The sequence below is a fragment of the Scophthalmus maximus genome, chromosome 5, assembly GCF_022379125.1.
Source record: "Scophthalmus maximus strain ysfricsl-2021 chromosome 5, ASM2237912v1, whole genome shotgun sequence".
NCBI classification, from domain to species: Eukaryota; Metazoa; Chordata; class Actinopteri; order Pleuronectiformes; family Scophthalmidae; genus Scophthalmus; species Scophthalmus maximus.
This window is the reverse complement of record NC_061519.1, coordinates 25620881-25641333: the sequence shown is the minus strand read 5'-3', so window position 1 is coordinate 25641333 and position 20453 is coordinate 25620881. Positions and strand designations below refer to the sequence as shown.

Genomic DNA, 20453 nt, shown 5'->3' with positions numbered 1-20453 from the left:
CCATTTAAAACCAGGACCCCCTTCTCTCGCCGTCACAACCGGTGACGAAAAAGACCCGTGGCCACTTTTAACAGAGCTCGGCTTTTTGGTCCTAAACCTTGGCGCCGCCACACATCAGTTTCTAAAACAAGCATTTGTTCGAGGCGGAAATCATCCCTCCCCCCCTGTTTGAGCCTCCTCCTCGACTGCGTTGATGTCAACAGCGGCGGTTATCCGTCAGCGCGAGTGCATCACTGACGGCCAGGCTCATTGTGGCCGCCCGCGTTGTCCTCTCAGAAAGCGGCAGGCCTCACTTTTCCGTGCAGACGTGGCGTTGTGGTGATTTGTGTTTTGACACCGATTGATTTCCCCCCTTCTCTTCTCGACAAGCCGGACGGACATTTGTCGCAGCAGCAGCAGCAGCAGCAGCAGCAGCAGCAGCAGCAGCAGCAGCAGCAGCAGGAGCCTTTTGTGGACATTTTGTGCCTTGATTCTTTTCTATCCGAGTTCAGGATTTGACCCAAAAACACCCCCCCCCCCCCCCAATTTTGTCACACATCCTCATTTGCGTCTTCCTCTCCCCTTAAAATCTCCTCCTCCCTTTCGCTCTCGTTCTGTCCAACTTGGTTTCTCCTCGTCTCCACCCCCCTGCTCCCCCCCCCCCCCCCCCCCCCCCCCTTTCTTGTCACAGTAATTGGCTCAGAAAGAGGAAAAAAAAAGAATGCATGCAGACTTATTTAGCCCCTTTTCTGAAATCTCTCTCTCTCTTTGCTCGGCTCACGCAGGATTAATTGCCCGGAGAAGCGGAGCGGCACTTCGGTCCGTTTGGTTGAATTAACGTTGAAAACCCCGACCCGGTCTTTCTGTCTTTATTCGTCTTCTCCTCTTTCTCCCCCTCTCCATCTCTCCCCCTTTGTTTTCCTTCTGTCTTGTCTATTTGAAACCACCGTCACTTCCGCCCAATGTCCTTAATGAGAATCTTTTTCTTCCCTTTGGTGCTGCTCAACAGGGAACAGGGGGAACTTTGGTTTTGACGGGGCCCATCAAGACCGATCTAGATAGAAAAATCATTCTGGTTTCCGACAAACAGAAAAGCTTTTTTTATCTTCTTCTTCTTTTTTTTTTTAATGGGGTGATGAAAATGATGCAATTATTTCATAATGGTTGTAATGGGAGGCGCCTTTCATGAGTCTTAACTCGGTCGTGGGAAACTTGGAGCGTTGGAGCTTTTCAGAGAGTCAAGATAAGACTTGACGGGGATGTGGAATGTCAAGCAGCTTCGCCCGAGCAAAGGAGACGTGACTGTGTCTGGGCATGATCGCAAATATAAATACGTCAATATAAATAAAAACTGGTTGCTCTCTTTACGTGCTCATTTGTGGGATTGGATGTCGTTAATCGTTAGGCTTCCCTTTCGTAAATGGAACCAACCAGGGAACTAAAATATATTTTGAATGTTCCTACTTAGGGATAAGACGTTTGGTTTAAAAAAAAAAAACTAACTATAACATCATAAAAAAAAAATGTTGATAATTATATCCCCCAAACAGGAATAACCTTGTTGGGGGGGTAGATATCAAACTGAGAATGAACCACTGTTGGTGCCTCAATCGTTTTTACCAAATGAAGGTTCACTAATCAAAACATCTTCACAAAATAACAGGGTTCCTACGCAGTATGGAAAAGTATGGAATTCGATTTTTAGTCATTTCCAGTTCTGGATAAGTCTGGAAAAGATATATATTATACAAAAAATGTTTGTGTTTCCAGACTCAGGTCTGAACAGATGTCAATCAGTCAGAAAGGAATATGTTAACCGTTAAATTTTAAAATGATTCATTTGTATAATAATATTGACTTAGTAAGCATCTAGCCTTTTTTTTTAGTCTGACAAATATGGTCTGATAAAATCTACAGAGAAGAAGGAATGAAATGGAAAATGTGTTGGAACCCTGAAATTTAAATGCAGTACAAGTGAACAACACCGTGCAGGACATTTGAATCTTTATGTCTATATGGACGACATTTCTAAATATAAAAAAAAATCCGTGAACCAGATACTAGCAGAAGAGGGTTAAGATAAAAACAACCACGAGCAACTTGTGAACATTTTCTTTTCTGAACGGGCGTCTGCAGAGATGTCGGCTCTAATGGTGCGACTGACGACAGCAGCAAAGAGCGTCACGTCTTCAGCGTAGAGATGAAAGATCGACAGCAGAGTGAATTCATCCAGGTGACTTCTTTGTCTGGAGCGCTTCTTCAGGAGGGAATGTGGGAGGGAGACGCTTTCTGCTGCGGCTCCCATTATTTTGTTGTCGCAGCAACACATTTTTTTCTTCTCCTTCCCTGTCAACTACGCAGCATCTTTTCAACAAAGATCACAGTCAGAGACGACGGGATCACACGGGCTCGACTCTAATCCCCTTCTCCATCCCCGGCCTAATGCAACAGGAAGGTGTCTCTCTGCTGCCGAGCTGTCACAGACTTCCCTTTGTTCACACGGCAAATTAGCCCGTTTCCTACCTCGCTCTTCCTTCCTTTTACGGTTTCGCCCTCAGACAATGGCCGTCGTATAAGGTATCAGATTTCTGCTGTGTGCGCGCGAGCAGAAGTTGCTTATTCCAACAACAAGGCCCCCCCCCCACTCTCCTCTACCCCCCCGGCACGCAGTGAAGTATCGATGTCTCTGAGGATAAGCATTGTTTTTGCAACGAGTGGGATAATGTACTTTATCATCTCTAAACGATGGAGGGGGGGGCATAGGATCTCGGAGGAAGATAATGATTTAAGTGGACCGTCCGTTCAGGGACGTTTAAAGTTTGATGCATTTTCAAGATGGTGGTTTGTAGACGGACGTAGGGGATCTTGACGTACAGTAACTCACACGCAGGTCCGTGTTGCTCTGTGCTTGAGGTTAGTGAGATGAAATAAAACACAACAAAGTACAGTACGGTCAAATCTTGTAAAAAAAAACCCCAGATATTTCCTTTACTCCTCAAAGGATGGGTAAAGTTTTGTTTTGGGTGTCGATATCTACAATAATAGACCATAACTCGTGAACAGATCTTTATGACACTTGATTTATGGGTTAACATGGATGTTTCTTTGCACATGAATACATTTTTGGGTCACCAAGGTCAAATGTCAAGGTCACAAGGGCCAAATACCCCGAAAAATATATTATCTTATTTATCTCGTGAACCACGGGTCGTATTGAGACGGGACCAGTGGCGTTGGGGAGATTATTAAAAGGCCTTTGAGGTGCATCGCATCCGATTGGAGCCATGACGTCATCTTCTTGCAGTAAAATGAGGTCAAAGTTCACACATTTTCATCACATTTGACCCCTTCTATCAAAAAAGTATTTACAGGTGACCTGTCAACCACAGGACCATCCATTTAAAAAACTATCAAGACAATTCTGCGGTCACATACCACATTTGACCCTGAAGGTCAAGGTCACCGAACCATTCTCATGAAAATATTACCATAATGACCATAACTCGAGAAATTGCATACAGAATTTGGAGTAATTTTTGTTACAGGTTGTCATTCAGTAGCCTTGTGGGTTCATGGAATAAGATCAGTAGCCAACTTGATAATGACTTCATGATAAATGATCCCATTTCCCTACAAATTTCCTTTCATGGCACAAAAAAATTCATGGCACAAAAAAAGCAGCAGTTATTAAAACGCACATCAACAGAAACTGAATGTTTTATGCTTTGTTTCTTACAAATACAATTTTTGTTTTTGAGCTTTTGAAGATGCAAACGACAACTGAAGATTTTGTTTCCACCCCCTCACTCGTTCTTCGGAAACTGGCGTAATAATGCATTTGTTGTTTGGGGATTTGAACATTGTGTGTTGCTTGATTGGGTTTTGAAGCCTTGCGAGGAAGATTAGTTCCCACTGCATTGAATGAGTTGTTGGCCAACAGAAGCCAGCGTATAGTCCCAGAGACCCCGTCGCTCTCAACTAGTGGAGTGTTAACGGTTTCAAGGCCTCGTCGAGAAGTGAACCCCCAAAGAAAATCCATTCTGATACCTGAAAGAGTTTCATTGGTTGGATTATAGAGCTTCGTTGTTGCGTTACACACATCGTCTCTGTGTTGTTTTCGCTACTACACCTTTATAATACTCCTACAGTGAAGTGTGCACCAAATTACTTTTAGACCTGTGGCATTCTTTCCCCTCAAATAGTTGGGAAAACCGAAGAGGAAGCTGGGCTCATCCTTTCGAAGCCTCAGCATAAAGGCTAGAAACAGGTAGCAGGTAGTCTAGCTGCAGAATATGTCTACTAGCACATGTAAAGCCTACTAGTTAGCATGTTATACCTTGTTTGTTCGATCTATAACAACGGAAATGTGAGTTTGACATGTTTTGGATTCATGGGGGAGACGGGATCAGAACCGCTGCTGGTTTATGGGGAATAAAAACTTAACGTGTTTCCTTTTCTCTTTCTCTTTCATGGTCTGTTCGCTGTTCCCGCCCTTTTTGAACCTGACCTCTCCAGGTAAGTCGTTCTCCAGACTGTGCACCAGACTTCTGTTGTCACTCACCTGTCAATCTTCTTCTGGAACCTTCCACCAGAGCCCAGACCAGATTTTACATCGTCCCCCTCAGGGATTGTCTCTGCTAAAAACGTCCATCAGGGCATGAAAGTAGAAGAAAGCTCAGAGCTGGACATCTTCATACTTTGCTCAGCAAGTCTGATGTTCACAAGGGTTCAGGGAACCAAGTGGATAAGATAAGATAAGATAGACCTTTATCTGTCCCACATTGGGGAACTTCGGGCATTACAGCAACAAAGTGGACAGAATAATATAGAAAGAAATTTACAAAAAAGCAATAGTATGTACAAAATATAACAAAATAATAACATTAAATAAAAAAGGTATATAAATACTTGATACAGAGCAGTAGCAATAGTTGCACATGGAGACTAAATATTAATACTAATATTGCACAGTTGATCGGAAAGTGGTTTCAGACATTTGGACCGCTGTGTTTTCCTCCCGTACGCCATATCACCCAGAAGTCCTTGCTTCACACCACAATAGTATGTTTATACAGCAAGACATGGATGAGAATCTACTCTGCAACTGTTCCTGACTCTGAAACAACGCGGATGTGTCTTGGAGTGGAATAACAAAGAGGCAGAATTGTCGTTTTCAGCTGCTAATATATACCAAATCGACACACACTCCGATCGAAGCCGACACTGAAAACGGAGACAGAGACTCCATCAGTCACCTCCTCCTCCCTCCCTAACCTCCAGCCAGGCCTAAAACACGCAGCCCAGGTCGGCTCAGGAGCTCAGGAGTCTCCAGGGTGCGGGGGGGTGGGGGGGCTGGTGGATCTGCCGAAGCTCTCGCTCTTATTGATTTGTGTCATTCTGTCCCAGCAGCGACTTTGATGTGACAGTTTCATCTGAGCTCTGCTCATGGAGCCTTTAATTAGATTTCAGCGCCGGGGCTCATCTCCTGGGGGCCGGAGGTGGTGAAAGGGAAAGAGATTTGATGATGGGCTTGGAGGAAGACTCTGTGTGTGTGTGTGTGTGTGTGTGTGTGTGTGTGTGTGTGTGTGTGTGTGTGTGTGTGTGTGTGTGTGTGTGTGTGTGTGTGTGTGTGTGTGTGTGTGTGTGTGTGTGTGTGTGTGTGTGTGTGTGTGTGTGTGTGTGTGTGAGTGAGAGATAGATAGCAGTGAACTTTCTAAGGTAACAGTTAACTTCTGCATCGGTGTGTGTGTGTGTGTGCGTGTAGGTGTTGCAGTGGTAACGTGTGTGTGCGTATGAGAGATAGTCTCAGACAGGGGAAAACACCCTGACGCCTGCTCCACCTCGGCCTGGATTAAAAGCCTAAACTCGCAGCTCTAATTCGGCCGACATCTCAAATCCAGCAGCTCTTTGCCTCTGACTTAGCAGAACCGCCGTTAATCGCAAGTGAAATATCCTGAGGTAATAATGAGAATGAGTCTCTCTCTCTGAAGTCACTGCGAACTTCATGCCTGCACAAGTTCAACAGTCAAAAGAGAATTTTTGGAAAAATGGAATGATGGAGAATTTAGCTCAATTTACTGTATGTTTCTTCCATATGGACGTAGATTCATTTAGGCTTGTTCCTGCAACATCTCAGTCCCAGTGAAACGGACGTCAGAGCTGTTGGATTCTGCACATGTGCATGTTCCTGTGTCCGGTAACTACGCGAATCTATGTCGGGACTCGTCGAGGATATCGATCTGTGTTCACGGAAGGCTGCACGGTGGTGTAGTGGTTAGCACCTTCGCCTCACAGCAAGAAGGTTCTGGGTTCGAGTCCCGGTGCAAACCAACCAGGGCCTTTCTGTGAGGAGTTTGCATGTTATCCCCGTGTATGCGTGGGTTCTCTCCGGCCCCTGCGACCCTTAAATGGATAAAGTGGTAGACGATGGATGGATGGATGGATGGATGGATGAGTTGACTGTGACAAGCAGTGTAACAGACAAAGACCGAAAGAGCAACGAATCATGTGACGTCTGTTGAGTGTCTGTGACGATGATGCCACAATGTCTGTGAACCAGTCTTGATGTATTTGTGGGAGAAATGTGAAAATATCAGGTACCTTTAGTCAAACGCTGGTTCGTCAGCGGCAGCCATCTTGGTTGTTTACAAGAGTGGCACCTCTCCTTCTCACGGTATATAAACCCCGCCCCATAATCAGATAATCGGTTGTGATTGGACCGACAAGATATCTGCCGGAGGGAAAACACCTCCCAATGGCAGAGCAAAGGAAACGAGCTCCCAGAATTCATCTAGGTCGCATGAATACACACCTGCAGATTTTACCAGTGAATCACACGGTGTCGGTCCCTGCTGGTGGCTGAAAAAGAAACAACCATTATATTATTTTACATCTGGCAACTTGGATGGATTAAACATGAGCCAATGTATTTTCTTTACTTCCCGGGGCCTTTAAAACCCATTGAAACCAATTAGACTAATGCTCCTTCTTACTGTTAAAACCGATCCGGTGTGATCGTCAGCACCTCGGAGACGCCCGGTCGCCGGAGAAAGAACCTTCACAGCCCGAATCCTCCTGTTCCACTTTTAATGAGACTCAAAGCAAAACGGACACAAGGATTTCAGGATGATTTAGATTCATTCGTGGTCTAATTCCAACACCTCTGTGTGACCCTCTCTCTCGCTGGACTCGCTCACTAAACCTCAATCATACACCACTGTGTGTGTGTGTGTGTGTGTGTGTGTGTGTGTGTGTGTGTGTGTGTGTGTGTGTGTGTGTGTGTGTGTGTGTGTGTGTGTGTGTGTGTGTGTGTGTGTGTGTGTGTGTGTGTGTGTGTGTGTGTGTGTGTGTGTGTGTGTGTGTGTGTGTGTGTGTGTGTCACGTGGGTGTTAATCCCAGCAGACCTTATCCCTATTGCTATTTTACTCTATAATATTTCCTAATCCAAATAAGGAGCCGGCGTAATGAAACCATATGAGATGTAATTACTATCAAATGGAGTCAGCACAACTATAATTTCTCATTAAGCGGCCGTCACTCCGCTGGTGCTCCCCCAGCCCCCTCAATTACAGCGAGGCTTATACGAGACCCTCCGCCCGGCACACGTGTGGGTCAGTCTCAAATCCTCGGGCCTGACGTGTGCACATACACATAAACGTCTCCATAATAGCGCAGGCATGTGGTTTGAAAGTATCTTTAAATCCCGGCCGCCGTCATCGCAAAGTATTCCTGCAGATTGTTACAGCGCAGAGCAGCGTGCTTACGCCTCGTGTTAGTGGTTATTTATTTTCCCACCGTGGGTTTTTTCCACATATGGGGAAATTCCGCCCACGTAAATCTTGTCGGTAAAGTTGTTCAGCGAATATTCTTTAATAATGTCTGCAGAGACACAAAACAAGAAATCCATAGACTTCTGGGTATTTTTTGATATTCTTTTAGATCTCTGGACTTCTCCGACATGTATTATTCATACCTGTGTGCGACACCTTTTCTCCAGGGACTGTAGCAAGAGTAGAGGTAGAGAAGGTAAATGAAATCCATCCCAGTGTTACGTCGTACAAAGAAAACATCTGGAAAACCTTTAAGGATCACACATTGATGAGTTCCAGGGCCTGTGCGGCGCGTGTGTTTCTTATTTTTCTAATTTCATTCCTTGGGAATAAAGGGATAAATATTAAAGCTAGACGCCATCACTGCTTTTCAAAAGTGAAGCCAGACCCTCTGGATCGCCCCCTGGTGGTCAGCAGGTGGGACTTGGACCCAAACTATCGTTCCAAGTGTTTACGTTTCTGATAAGTTTGGTTTTTAATCGGTTATTTGATGCTATGGAAACGGACTGAGACGAGTGCACGTCCACGGGACGACGACTGCTCCACTCCACCGTCACTCTGGCTCCAAATGACGCCCAAAAAGTGCAAGATGGCGGCGCCCGAATCGCAGATATTTTGGCGCCATTTTTGTAAAATGGGGAGGAAGTGTGGACGCGTCGTCCATCTTTATTTACAGTCAGTGGTGACGGCAAATAACCGCCGACTACCTGCTAACCGCTGCGGTGGTCGATCTCAGTCTGCCCCTGATTAAAAGTTGTCAAAGGAGACTTACCTCGCTTTTGAAGGTTGAAAGAAAATAGTTTAAAATATTACATAATTTGCATATCTGATTCCACCTTCAAATAAAAAGAGCAGTTTTTAGGCCACTCTGACGCGAGCAAATCATTTTTTTTTTTTCTAATCGCAGACCCTGAAATTATGGCATGACATTTTATATCCAGTTTCTACTGTGATATATTTGTGTTGACTCATATTCGCCAGTGTTATGAGCTTGTTAATAAACTTTCCTCACGCGTTCTGTTCGCCATATATATATATATATATATATATATATATATGTGTGTATGTAAGGAGATAGCCTCATTATATTAAAGAGTTTTAGTTTTTTTTTCGACAGGTTCTAATGAAAAGCTCCTGTGGTTAAATAAGTTACAGTGTCCAGATGATGGACGCAGGCCAACGTCAGCATGAGCAGTCGTACAGGAATTTATTTTCTGTGTCATGAAAACAGACGGCATGTACAATGTCTCTCCCTCCCTCTCGTCCGCTCTCCTTCCTCACTCCCTTTTCTTCCTTCCCTCCTCCCCCTCACTTCCCACCTTCGTTAATTCATCTGATTTATTGTTAGAAAATATCAGTTTCCCCTGGGCCGACGTCCGCTGTGGTTGTGCAACAGAACCAGCCTGAGCCTCGCCAGCTGTGTTACCACACACACACACACACACACACACACACACACACACACACACACACACACACACACACACACACACACACACACACACACTTGCAGAAGATTTGAACTCGCGCTATAATGCCAACACACTTTTCCCAGAGCACCACTTGTCCAGGCCGGGGTGGCGACAGAATCATTCCAGTGAAGGGGAGCTGTTCAGAAGAAGAAACCACTCTCTCCTCCGCCGAGTCTCTTTCTCCAAGACAAGTGACCTCATCATCTCCTCGCTCTCCATCCCGGCTCTGACCTTCTATATTGGCATTTCTTTTCCTCCACTCAACCTTCCCTCCTTTCCTTCTCCCCTCCATCAGCTCACTCTTCATGCAGCGTTCCATTATACCTCGGAACTCGGAGCTCGGAACCCGGGAGTCGGGTTTATCGTTCAATTATAACCCCGGAACTCGGAATTACGACCCCCCCCCCCCCCCCCCCCCCCCCCCCCCCCCCCCCCCCCCCCCCCCCCCCCCGAGTTGGAAACTGCAACTGGAACGCTCCTCCAAGTCGGACAAAATCTGGGGTCCAAGTCCCGAGGGTAGAATGGAACGTAGCATTAGCTCGGTCACGATCCAGGATACTGTCTGTTTCCTCAGTTACAGTAGGTGATGGACGTTAGATTAATAACTTATTCGTAAGGTGGTGAATCGATACCTTTTGAAACGGTACCGGTACCTACACAGTGCCAGAACCAACATTCTTCTTTTCTTGGAAAAAGCTCAAAATGACGGTCGACGATTTTTCATCGTGTGAACTCGCATCATATCCGTGCGTGCGGTCGAACGCAATAAACGCCAAACCTGTACGCAGGGCAACTATTTCAGTAAACAGCTCAGGAACCCAAAAATCGGTGTGGTGATTCGTTCTGGTAGGAGCCGGCTGTTCGGTACAACTCCACCTGTTTAACGTCCTGCAAGTGTCCGACAGTACAGTACAGTGTTCAGTACATGACGGGGTTATACCAGGGTGACGCTCTGCCTTCACGGGTCAGAGGACGAGCTGCTGTGGAATGAGGATTTGTGGGAGTGATAATGGCTGAGTGACAGTCAATGTGACGTGTGATGTTTAGAAGAGCAGTGAAAAGGGGAGTTTAATAGCTTGGAATTTGATTTGAGATTAATGTAACCAAAAACAAAAGAGTCCATGAACGTTGATAACAGAAGCGCTGGAACAAGTATTTGGCAGCTTACAGGAGACGAATGAATTCCAAGATGTTATTTGAGATAGAAGTAATGTCCTTGAAAACATGCTGCACATAATATATCAATCCTGTCGAGACCACATTAAAAAAACAAACGCTGAATGTTCACTTATTCCCAGTAGCTGGTTTACAAACATTCAACCGCAGAGTTTGAGTTTAGATTTTCCTCTGTCACATAAACGACACGTGAAAATCCGCCCAGAAATCCAAGTCGTAATTTATTTTAGTTTTGTTGGAAGACGTTGGGTTTTTGCGACGCGCGTGTTCACCGGGTCTCGACGGAACTCGACTTATTATCTCCTGCTCGGCTGCGCTTAGAGTTCAAGGGGGGAGCTGCCGCTTCCTTCCAAAAGCTATTAAGTCCTTATGTTCATACGCAGGTTGTCCTACTTAATTAAACATACGCAGACGTACACACCCGCTGTACACACACACACACACACACACACACACACACACACACACACACACACACACACTCACACACTCGCATGTACAGGAGCAGTGTTGCCTGCTAAGTGTTGATTAGTCCCACGGAAAACAGGTAATTGAAGCTAAATGGCTAAATATAGACCTTAGTGTGATTAGCACTGATAGCATGTGATGTATGGCGCTCATTAGGTGAGATCGCTAACACCCCCCCCCCCCAACACCTACCATTTCGGTAGCCATCCATTTAAAGGGACACTCCTCGTTTTTCCCGACCGTATCTCTTGACGGAGGGAGTGATAGTCGATACGAGATATAAAGTGTGTCGGTCGCATCCTCCATCAAATCAAGCGGGTTCCACAAGCTCTGCTAGACTGGATTGCAGGTAGACCGGTCCAAAGCTGAAGGCCGGACATTGTGCTGAGCTTCTCCGAAACAGGGGCTAATATTGGGTTTATTACAGTATAAATCTCAATACTAGGGATGCACCGAAATGAAAATTGTCGGTAGAATACCGAATAACTGAACACGTCTTTTTTTCTTTCCATTTATTTAGCCAATTTTTTCACAATTGCATGAATTACATAGCCACATTTTTCCTTTCTACTATTGTGTCTTGATTTGCAAGGGAAAAAATCTATTACAAAAGTGCAATTCATGAATATTAATATAACAATGAACATTGACACTTTATGGTGCACGTTTTGTGCAACAGCCGTGTTCAACGGGACGTAGAAACTTGCCGACTCCCACAGAGGTCAGGTCCAGCTCGTGTGACTGTATTTAACTTTAACACATTTAGCGTTCAGACATGAGAGACCTTTTTTTTTTCAGGAAACAGGCTCAGAAAATTAGATTAAGATCAGAGGTCTGCAGGTTTAAAGAAACATTGAAAGAAAGTACATTTGTTCACAGGCACTTTATGTATCAGCCCCCCTCCCCCCCCCGCGCTGCGAGGCCGTTAAAAGTTCGTCGCGGAGCCAAGAGTCCACCGGTGGACGTTGGAGTAGAGAAGTGTTGTAACGAGAGCAGCGTCGCTCGGGGAGTAGGAGTCACAGCTCAGCACTCGGCTCATTCTCCAAAAATGAATCACCTACGTTGCCTCGATCCCTCGCCGCCTCCCCCGCTCTCGTCTGATTGCCGTTTTCATTTTGTCAGTTTGGCCTCGACTCCTGTGCCCCCCCCCCCCCCCCCCCCCCCCCACACACACACACACACACACACACACACACACACACACACACACTCACACTCACACACACTCACACATGTTTTCCATTGTGTGGATTAAAGTGAAATGGATCGCAGGTCATTATGCTGAGTTGGATTGTTCAGCGCCTCTATGGATTGTCCTCAACCTCGACGTACAATGTAATCGTGACTTTGCTCCGACAAAGTTCTTGTTGTTGTTTTTGTGACAGATTGTGTTTAAGGGACAAACTGAGTAAGAAGACATGACACCAGGACTACGTCATGCCTCGTTCTTCCATATGTGGAACATCCAGTCCTTCGTCCTCGTCCTCGTCGTCTTCTTCCGCGAGTGTGTCTCTGACTAGACTCGCCGAGGGTCGAGGTCACGGCGTGTTCTGCCTTGGCCCCCCCCCCCACCCCCACCGTCTCTGTGGGACTGTGGGGTTGCGCTGCTTGTCTGCCAGCCTCAGCTAATCTTAGCCACATCTGTCACGCGTCCAAACCACCGGCCCCGTTTTGGCTCCTGCTGCTCCGGAGCAACACTTTTCTCCATAGAAGGGCTCGCGGAACAGTTTGTTCCAGGATCCCTGATTTAGGACGCAAGCGAGTCAAAGTCAAAGTCAGACAATCTTTTAAACACTTAGACATTTTTTAAACGTTTGCACAATTTTCCACATTATTTCTGTGTGGTTCAGTGATTTACGATCAACGTTAAGTTAACCACAGTCATTTTAGGGATGGAGTTCATATAATATGTAAATGAAAACACTTGTGCAGAATAATTAGGTTTCTTTTTCATTTTGGCTGCGGAAATGCTTTTATTTGAAATTCACAGAAACATTAAAAAGGTCCAAGAATTCCTACGTGAGTCTTTCTGAAACTCTCAGATATGACTGTGTGAGGGGATCAGAGCTGTGTGTGTGTGTGTGTGTGTGTGTGTGTGTGTGTGTGTGTGTGTGTGTGTGTGTGTGTGTGTGTGTGTGTGTGTGTGTGTGTGTGTGTGTGTGTGTGTGTGTGTGTGTGTGTGTGTGTGTGTGTGTGTGTGTGTGTGTGTGTGTGTGTGTGTGTGTAAGAACTCGCTGTTCTTACATTGTCATTGTGTATCAGGGCGTCGGAATGGGCCGCGATCAGCCCGAGTGCGCGAGTCGGTGAGATGGATGCGTAGTGAAGCTCTGGGGGAAAAAAGCAAAGAAAGTTGACTCGGACGTCACTTCTGATTCCGTTTGAATTCCAACGTTGTGGACAGCGACGTTTGTGTGAGAGCAGCACTGGCAATAGAAGCTCCCAGACGTTCGCCCGGCGCTTCAATCCTCCCAAATGTCGATTGTGACTTTGCGCGGTTCGACGCTCCGGTTCGTCCCAGAGGGTGCGACAGGTCGAGGTCATGGCTCTGTGCACGCCAGACCACGGACGGTATATTAAAAATGGACAAAGTTACTGAACTCTGCCGTGTTGAAACAGCGAGTCAGTCAGAGGTGCACTGTCGACGTTCCTCGGAACTGCTGCCTCCCAATGTGTGGAAATTCCCAATCCATCAAAATTGTGTAACTGCCTTTCAACACTTTTGAATTCCTCGAGCCTATAAAAATGACTCTTTTTTGATAAAGAGTCCCCCCCCCCCCCCCCAGTGTGTTATTCTACAACTCAACCACGACCTTTATGTTCACCGACCGAGCTGTGAGGAGAAAAACGTCCACGTAACCTCTCGGCTAACAAATCAACTCTGGACGTACGGACGTCTCCTCCTCTCCGTGGCCTTGATTAATAATAGCATTTGCTCGTTGCAGGAAGAAGCCGTGTAACCGTAGCTCTTGTCACCGTTTTCAAACTTTGCTCTTTTGACATTTAGAGAAGTACTGTGTATGTATGCGGCCGATTTCCCGCTTCCCCCTAATGAACCCGTCAAGAGCCACGTTCCCCCCTCGAGGGGCAAATCTCACGATTTCCTGAAAACAAGTGAATTAATCTCCCAAAAGAACCTTTTAGAATGTTTCCTGTATATATTTCCTGTATATATTTAAAATATTCAAGGAATAAATGTGATCTGAAGTCCATTTTTGCAAGGAAAACATGCCTACGAAATATCCAACTGTCATCTAAAGTTACCACACAAATTTGAAAAGTGAAAAGTCAGCATACGCCCATGTGGTATGCTGTCCCCCGGGGCGAAACATTGGTTTATGAGGGAAAAAAAAGATTGATTTCAAACTTTGCTCTTTAGAGAAATACGTTGTATGCGACCGATTTCCTGCTTCCCCCCCAATGACCCCGTCAAGAGCCACGTTCCCCCCTCGAGGGGCAAATCTCACGATTTCCTAAAGTACAAAATGGTGATGAACCTATATATATATATATATATATGTATATATGTATAATATTCTCAAGTCATAAATGTGACCTGAAGTCTGGAATTGCAAGGAAACCTGTCGTCATCTAAAGTTACCAAACATCTTTGAAAGGTTTCCCCATGTGGTCGGCTGACTGACCCCGGGGGGAGCGTTGGTCACTGCCTGGCTGCACCCTGGGGGGGGGTTTCTTCCCTCTGTGTTTTGGGCCGCAGTTCCTCGAGCCCGGAGGCGAGAGAGTTGGGACGACGGCGTGCTCTCCTGGGGGTTACGCAGCTGCGTAGCTCTGCGTGGTCGTTTGCACAAGCCAGGTCTGCAGGATTGCAGAAGTTCAATTCATGAAAAGGGAATTTGTGTCGGTGATACTGGAGTTTCTGCGTACCGGGAACAAAGTTTGTCAGGGTTTTATTTCCCAGTGTTGAAGTTGGTAGTTTCCATGGAAGGCCTGTTGTAGATTGGGAAAACATGCGAGTCAACAATAGGGAAACTTCAGTAAATCAAACATCACACACAGTGACATAAAAGGCATTCTGGGACATATGGGACGGACTGTAAAGAGCCAGGATTTGAAGTTGACTGCCTCTTAAAAAGAAGCACAGTCACAGTAAAGACTAATGCATCTCCATAACTAACAATCAAGTTGATTTGTGAAGCTGAGCGGTCTTGCTCAATCGAGCCCACGGAGAAACTCCACAAATTATACTAAGAGCCTCGGCTCACGAAAGGCAATTACCAAAGACGGATTGGAAACTGTCATATTAAGTTTAATGCAAAAAGCCGTAATTCAGCAGCAGGCGTTCATACGCTCGGAAACAACGGATTAAATAAAGAGACACATTTGACTTACGTACGTTCCTACAAGTCCAGAAGAGGAAGTTTGGTAATGGATCAAACTTTGTCCCTGCTGGCCACCGTACATACGTGCAAACAGGCACGTGCTGATTCCAATTTGTATCTTCCCTAACCCTGGCACCAACCCTGTGTGTTTTGAAAGAATTAATTTGATCGATACGTTAAGGGACCTTTTTAAAAAGAAGTTCCCAGAGTTTCATTGAGATTTTGAAAAGTTAAAGAATACGGGACACAGAGTTTAGAATCTTTGGACGTTTAAAAATTGCTCACATTCAAAATAACAAAATCTTATATTTCTATAATGTCAATTCATTCATTCTTTTTTCCTTTCAGAAATCATAGACATAATATTTTTAGGCGTTACACTGTTGGTCAAACAAAAGGAGCAGATTAGATGACATCACTGTTAAGAAACGGACAGAGCACCTTCACCGTTCCTGATATTTTTATAGCCCAGATTATAAAGTAATTGTGAATCAAAATAATAATTATTAATTGCATCCCTTCTCTAAATCTTTACGCTCACCGTCGGACATTACTACATTACTCAACTCACACGCGACTCAGATCCCTCTGGTCTCGTCATCTCCACAGTGTGATTACAACCAAACGTCTGACGTCTGTTCAAATAATCATCTCCTGCCCGTCTTTCATTTTGTGCGTCTACCTTTATTGATATATATGGTTCAGAGTCAATAACTCATACAAAGGGAACACAAACAGCGCAGCACGAGGAGGAAAACCGCGGCCTTTATCGACGTGCTACAATTCTCTGAGAAATTCTAATGACTTGACGTTATTTTATGCGACGAGGGAATCGATCAGGCGCTCGGTGGACGAAGCAGCAGCTTGGAAAGATTTATGTTTTGTGGAGTTTTGGGAGCCAGAAATAATGCAAGTGTTTTTTTGGGAACGTCCATATCACATAAGCTCAGGGACTTCTGATGAAATGAGATGGGGCCCATTGCTGATATGGCACAAGCAACGACTGCGTCTTGCTAAACACACACACGCGCACACACACACACACTAGCATGCACGCACAAACACACACACACACACACACACACACACACACACACACACACACACACACACACACACACACACACACACACACACACACACACACACACACACACACACACACCTCGAGGGATTAATTCCTCTCTGGTTCCCTCCGCTCCGCGGCCCGGCTGCCAGCGCATTGTTCTCGCCAGAGTTATGTTGATGATGATGATGATGATGATGATTTATGGGCTGCGAGTGAAGTGGCTGCTGGGAAGTGGACTGACTCACACTTTCCATTATAATTTACTTTTCAATTATTGTTACTGTCTTTTTTTGGGGGGGGGCTGAAGTTGAACCACTGTTGATAAGAAGTGAACACACACACACACACTTTTCACAGTTCATCAGTTCAGTTCGTGTGTGTGTGTGTGTGTGTGTGTGTGTGTGTGTGTGTGTGTGTGTGTGTGTGTGTGTGTGTGTGTGTGTGTGTGTGTGTGTGTGTGTGTGTGTGTGTGTGTGTGTGTGTGTGTGTGTGTGTGTGTGAGTGTGTGTGTGACAATCAAAAGCGAAATAAAAGCTTTTACGTTTGGAATATTTCCAATTTCAAACTGATGTTAACTTCCAGCAACATCGGCTCAAGGTTTCAAGGATAGAAACGTGTACAGTGATGAACGTGTGCTGTAATAACAACCGCATGGACTGTGAAAGCACTGGGGGGGGGTTGTTCTTCTTCTTTTTCCTCTTCTTCGGTGGTGGTGTCCTCATGGGAGGGGGGAGGGGTTTAGCTGACTCGGCTCCTCTGGCTGAGCTTTAATGAGGGGGAGAGCAGAGGACTCTCTGACGGTCGCACGCTGGAAGTTTGATGTCGACATACACGCATAAAAAAAACACACAATCACTGACAGACACACAATCTGTCTCACTACCGTGTCTCTCACGCACACACACACACACACACACACACACACACACACACACACACACACACACACACACACACTGATCTCGTCTCTGTTTTACTTCTCACTCTTTTTTCCTGACCTCGTCTTTTTTTCTTTTTCTTCATCATTCACACACCCCGCATATCTGCACACACGTACTCCCGCCCCCGCCCCATGACCCTTTATTATCCCCATTACCGTGTGAACAGCCTCCGGGCTGCAGTGGGGTCTAATTTGAGGTAAATGTGGACACATTTATGTAAAGGAACTAATGGGAGAAATGAGTCTTGAGGTCTGTTAGTGTGTGTGTTAGTGTGTGCGTGTGTGTGTGTGAGCCCTCGAGAGTCTTCTGCTCACCAGGGAGCCCGTCCGTTGTGCTATAAACCTCCGCAGCTCTCAGACTAAATGTTGCCCAGATGAAGGTTTAATGTGCCGGAAAACTGGTACTTAGATTTTGAAGTGTGTGTGTGTGTGTGTGTGTGTGTGTGTGTGTGTGTGTGTGTGTGTGTGTGTGTGTGTGTGTGTGTGTGTGTGTGTGTGTGTGTGTGTGTGTGTGTGTGTGTGTGTGTGTGTGTGTGTGTGTGTGTGTGTGTGTGTGTGTGTGTGTGTGTGTGAGAGAGAATGCCTTTCTCTCTCTTTTAGACCATATTTAAGTTGTTACATTATGTTGTTGTTTGTTACCTCACTTTTTTTGAAAATCCATTTTTTCAAAACTATGATTTCACAGTTTTCCAAACCCGTGTGGAAAACTGTGATTCTCTGTGATTCTCCTGAGACAATTCTCATAACGCAACTAATAGCATCTTTTCATTCGCCTCTTTCTGCCTGGTGACCAGTCGGTGATATCCTCTTTCTGTCTGAAGCCTCCGAGCCCTCGCCAGGCTTACTCTGATGACCTCACCACAGCCATTTTCCCAGATGTCCCAGATGTGACAAAAAAACCTCTCCCTACTCCCGACATTCATTAGTTTACAAAAAAAATTGGCGCTAGTAAAATAGCACATGCGTGATACATTCACATTTACATAAACCTTTTTTAAAATTCTCTTTCCTCATAAATGTAGAAATGGCTCCTATTGATGAAGACATTGATCGACCTGCCGTTGTGTTCTCGTGCTCTGTGTTTATTTTTACTTTAGTCCAGGATCACGTGAATGAATCCAGATGAAACGCGGCGACATCCTGAAGACGTTTGAGCGAACGCTCCCTCACGTAACGACGAGCTGGTGAGACGAGACGTCGCGGGGGCCACCCTCGCCGTCTCGTCTCACCATGTGTGAGAGTTGGATCACATCCTCTGAGTTGGCGAACGTGGGATGGGCTCCTCTTCATTTCGTCCCGGGCTGACTGAAAGCAGCTGAACACACACACGCAGGCCCTGGGGGGGGGGGGGGGGGCGAGGCGGCGGCAGAGGCTGGAATTAATCAGATCTCAGAGGGAGCAGAGCTTTCAAACCCAAAGGTTTCGGAGCGAGGACGCACGCTCTGAGTAAAGCGAGGATATGATTGGACGTAACGAGCACCTCAGGGTCTCACATCACCAGGAAACCAGGGGCTGTTTTTGCGCGTGCGCCGATGTCAAGGCACCGTGATGGTGGTGGTCGTTGACCGGACCGGGCTGGACCCCCGGCCTTGGTGTGGATGTCTGGTTGTTCCAACGTTCTCATCAATTATTTCTCCTTTATGACTGTAATGCCGAGTTCGCACGAGATGATTTTTAAGCCCCTGATTTTCCGCTCGCCGACAATCTATGGAGCCAGCCGACCGATCGTACGACTTTAAACATCGGGGACCTGCGCCCTCACGGCCCACAGCGCGCATCCAAAACATGTCCACCCTTTAAGAAAACACGACAAAACTGCAACATACTGTAAATTGGCGGGTATTCTATACGAATGTCCAGTTCTGGTTTGGTGCGGTTGTACATGTAGTGTAGATCAACAATGTGTGTTTGCTGAGTCGTCCAATAGCTGCTTTGTTTTAGTAACTAGACTGAAACATTTCATATGCTGTGTCTTTTTTATGTTGTGTTATTAAATTTTTTGTTATTCTCTGGAGAATTAAGCCTCGTCTGTATTAAATACTGGTTCTTTTGGGTTCTTTTGAACCTTTTCTTCATGTTGTTTATCTCACGTTCAACTTTCAGCACTTTCCTCTCGTTCCTACTATCTCTTTATTCCTTTTTGTAAACTTAAATGTTCTCGTTATTCTAGTTTGTCCTTCAGGGTTTTGGTTTTTAAAGCTTTTTTTTTGTCAAATACAAAGAAAAAAACCCTTTTTTAAACAAAAATCATGTACATCTTCTCTTGAGTTGCTCGACTTTCCTTCGCATGCATTTCATCTCACGTTCTTCTTTTCCTCCCTCCTCCAGTTGATCGCCGTGTACGATGAACAGGATCCTCACCACGGCGGCGACGGCACCAGCGCCAGCTCCACGGGGACCCAGAGCCCCGACCTGTTCGCGGCCGACCTCAGCGCCGGCAGCGGCGCCTCGGCCTTCCAGCCCTACCAGGCCGCCAGCGAGATCGAGGTCACGCCCTCCGCCCTGCGCACCAGTAAGTCCCGCCGCCGCCGCGGGGCGAACCAACAGAAAAACAAAACAACCCGTCAGATGAAGTGTTTGGATCGAGACGCCATTCTCTTACAGATGCACTGAAACTTTTACCTTACGGATGAATAATTGAGTCCACTCCCTTTTCTTATTTCCCTATTAAAATGACACATCTGTCGTCTTCATCGCCGTCAAAATGTCAACAACCGCAGCGAAACCCAATAAATTACCTTCATGGCGGCCCGGCGGTACCACGGCGCTGTCCATAAATTGTGTTAATTGGACAGGAGCCCCCCCCCCCCCCCCCCCCGGGGCACAGATAGCCGTTTGATCCCCGGCCAAAAGTGACTAATTGGTTCTATTCGCTGCATCCTAAATCAAAAGTGACGCCTGAGCCCGTCCACCTCTGCAGTTTCGCCGGCCAAGTCGTCCTCTCGCCGCCGCTGCAATTACAGCGAGCGCGGAAAGTGACTCTCGCTGGTGATTGGTCGGAACGAAGGGAACAAACATATGCTCTGTCTCTCTCTCTCTCTGTTTCTGTTGCTGCCTCCCCCTGCGTTTCTTTGGATCCGTATTCATCAAAGTGCTAAAAAGGAAAAATCTTTTTTTAATATGAATTCTGACCTAATAATACTCCAGGAGGTCAGAGACACTGTTGGAAATGTAAAATTCCCG

At 45.9% G+C, this 20453-nt stretch overlaps 1 protein-coding gene across 11 annotated transcripts in view; it reads left to right on the top strand.

The window, feature by feature from the left end:
* The window catches only part of LOC118310358 (partitioning defective 3 homolog), a 204818-nt gene that overhangs the window by 52350 nt on the left and 132015 nt on the right, over positions 1–20453 (top strand). For all 11 annotated transcript variants that reach the window (XM_035633238.2, XM_035633235.2, XM_035633234.2 and 8 more), the window contains exon 3: positions 19599–19782. In XM_035633238.2, the coding sequence (XP_035489131.2) occupies positions 19599–19782 (184 nt within the window). The remainder of the gene's footprint in view (positions 1–19598; positions 19783–20453) is intronic.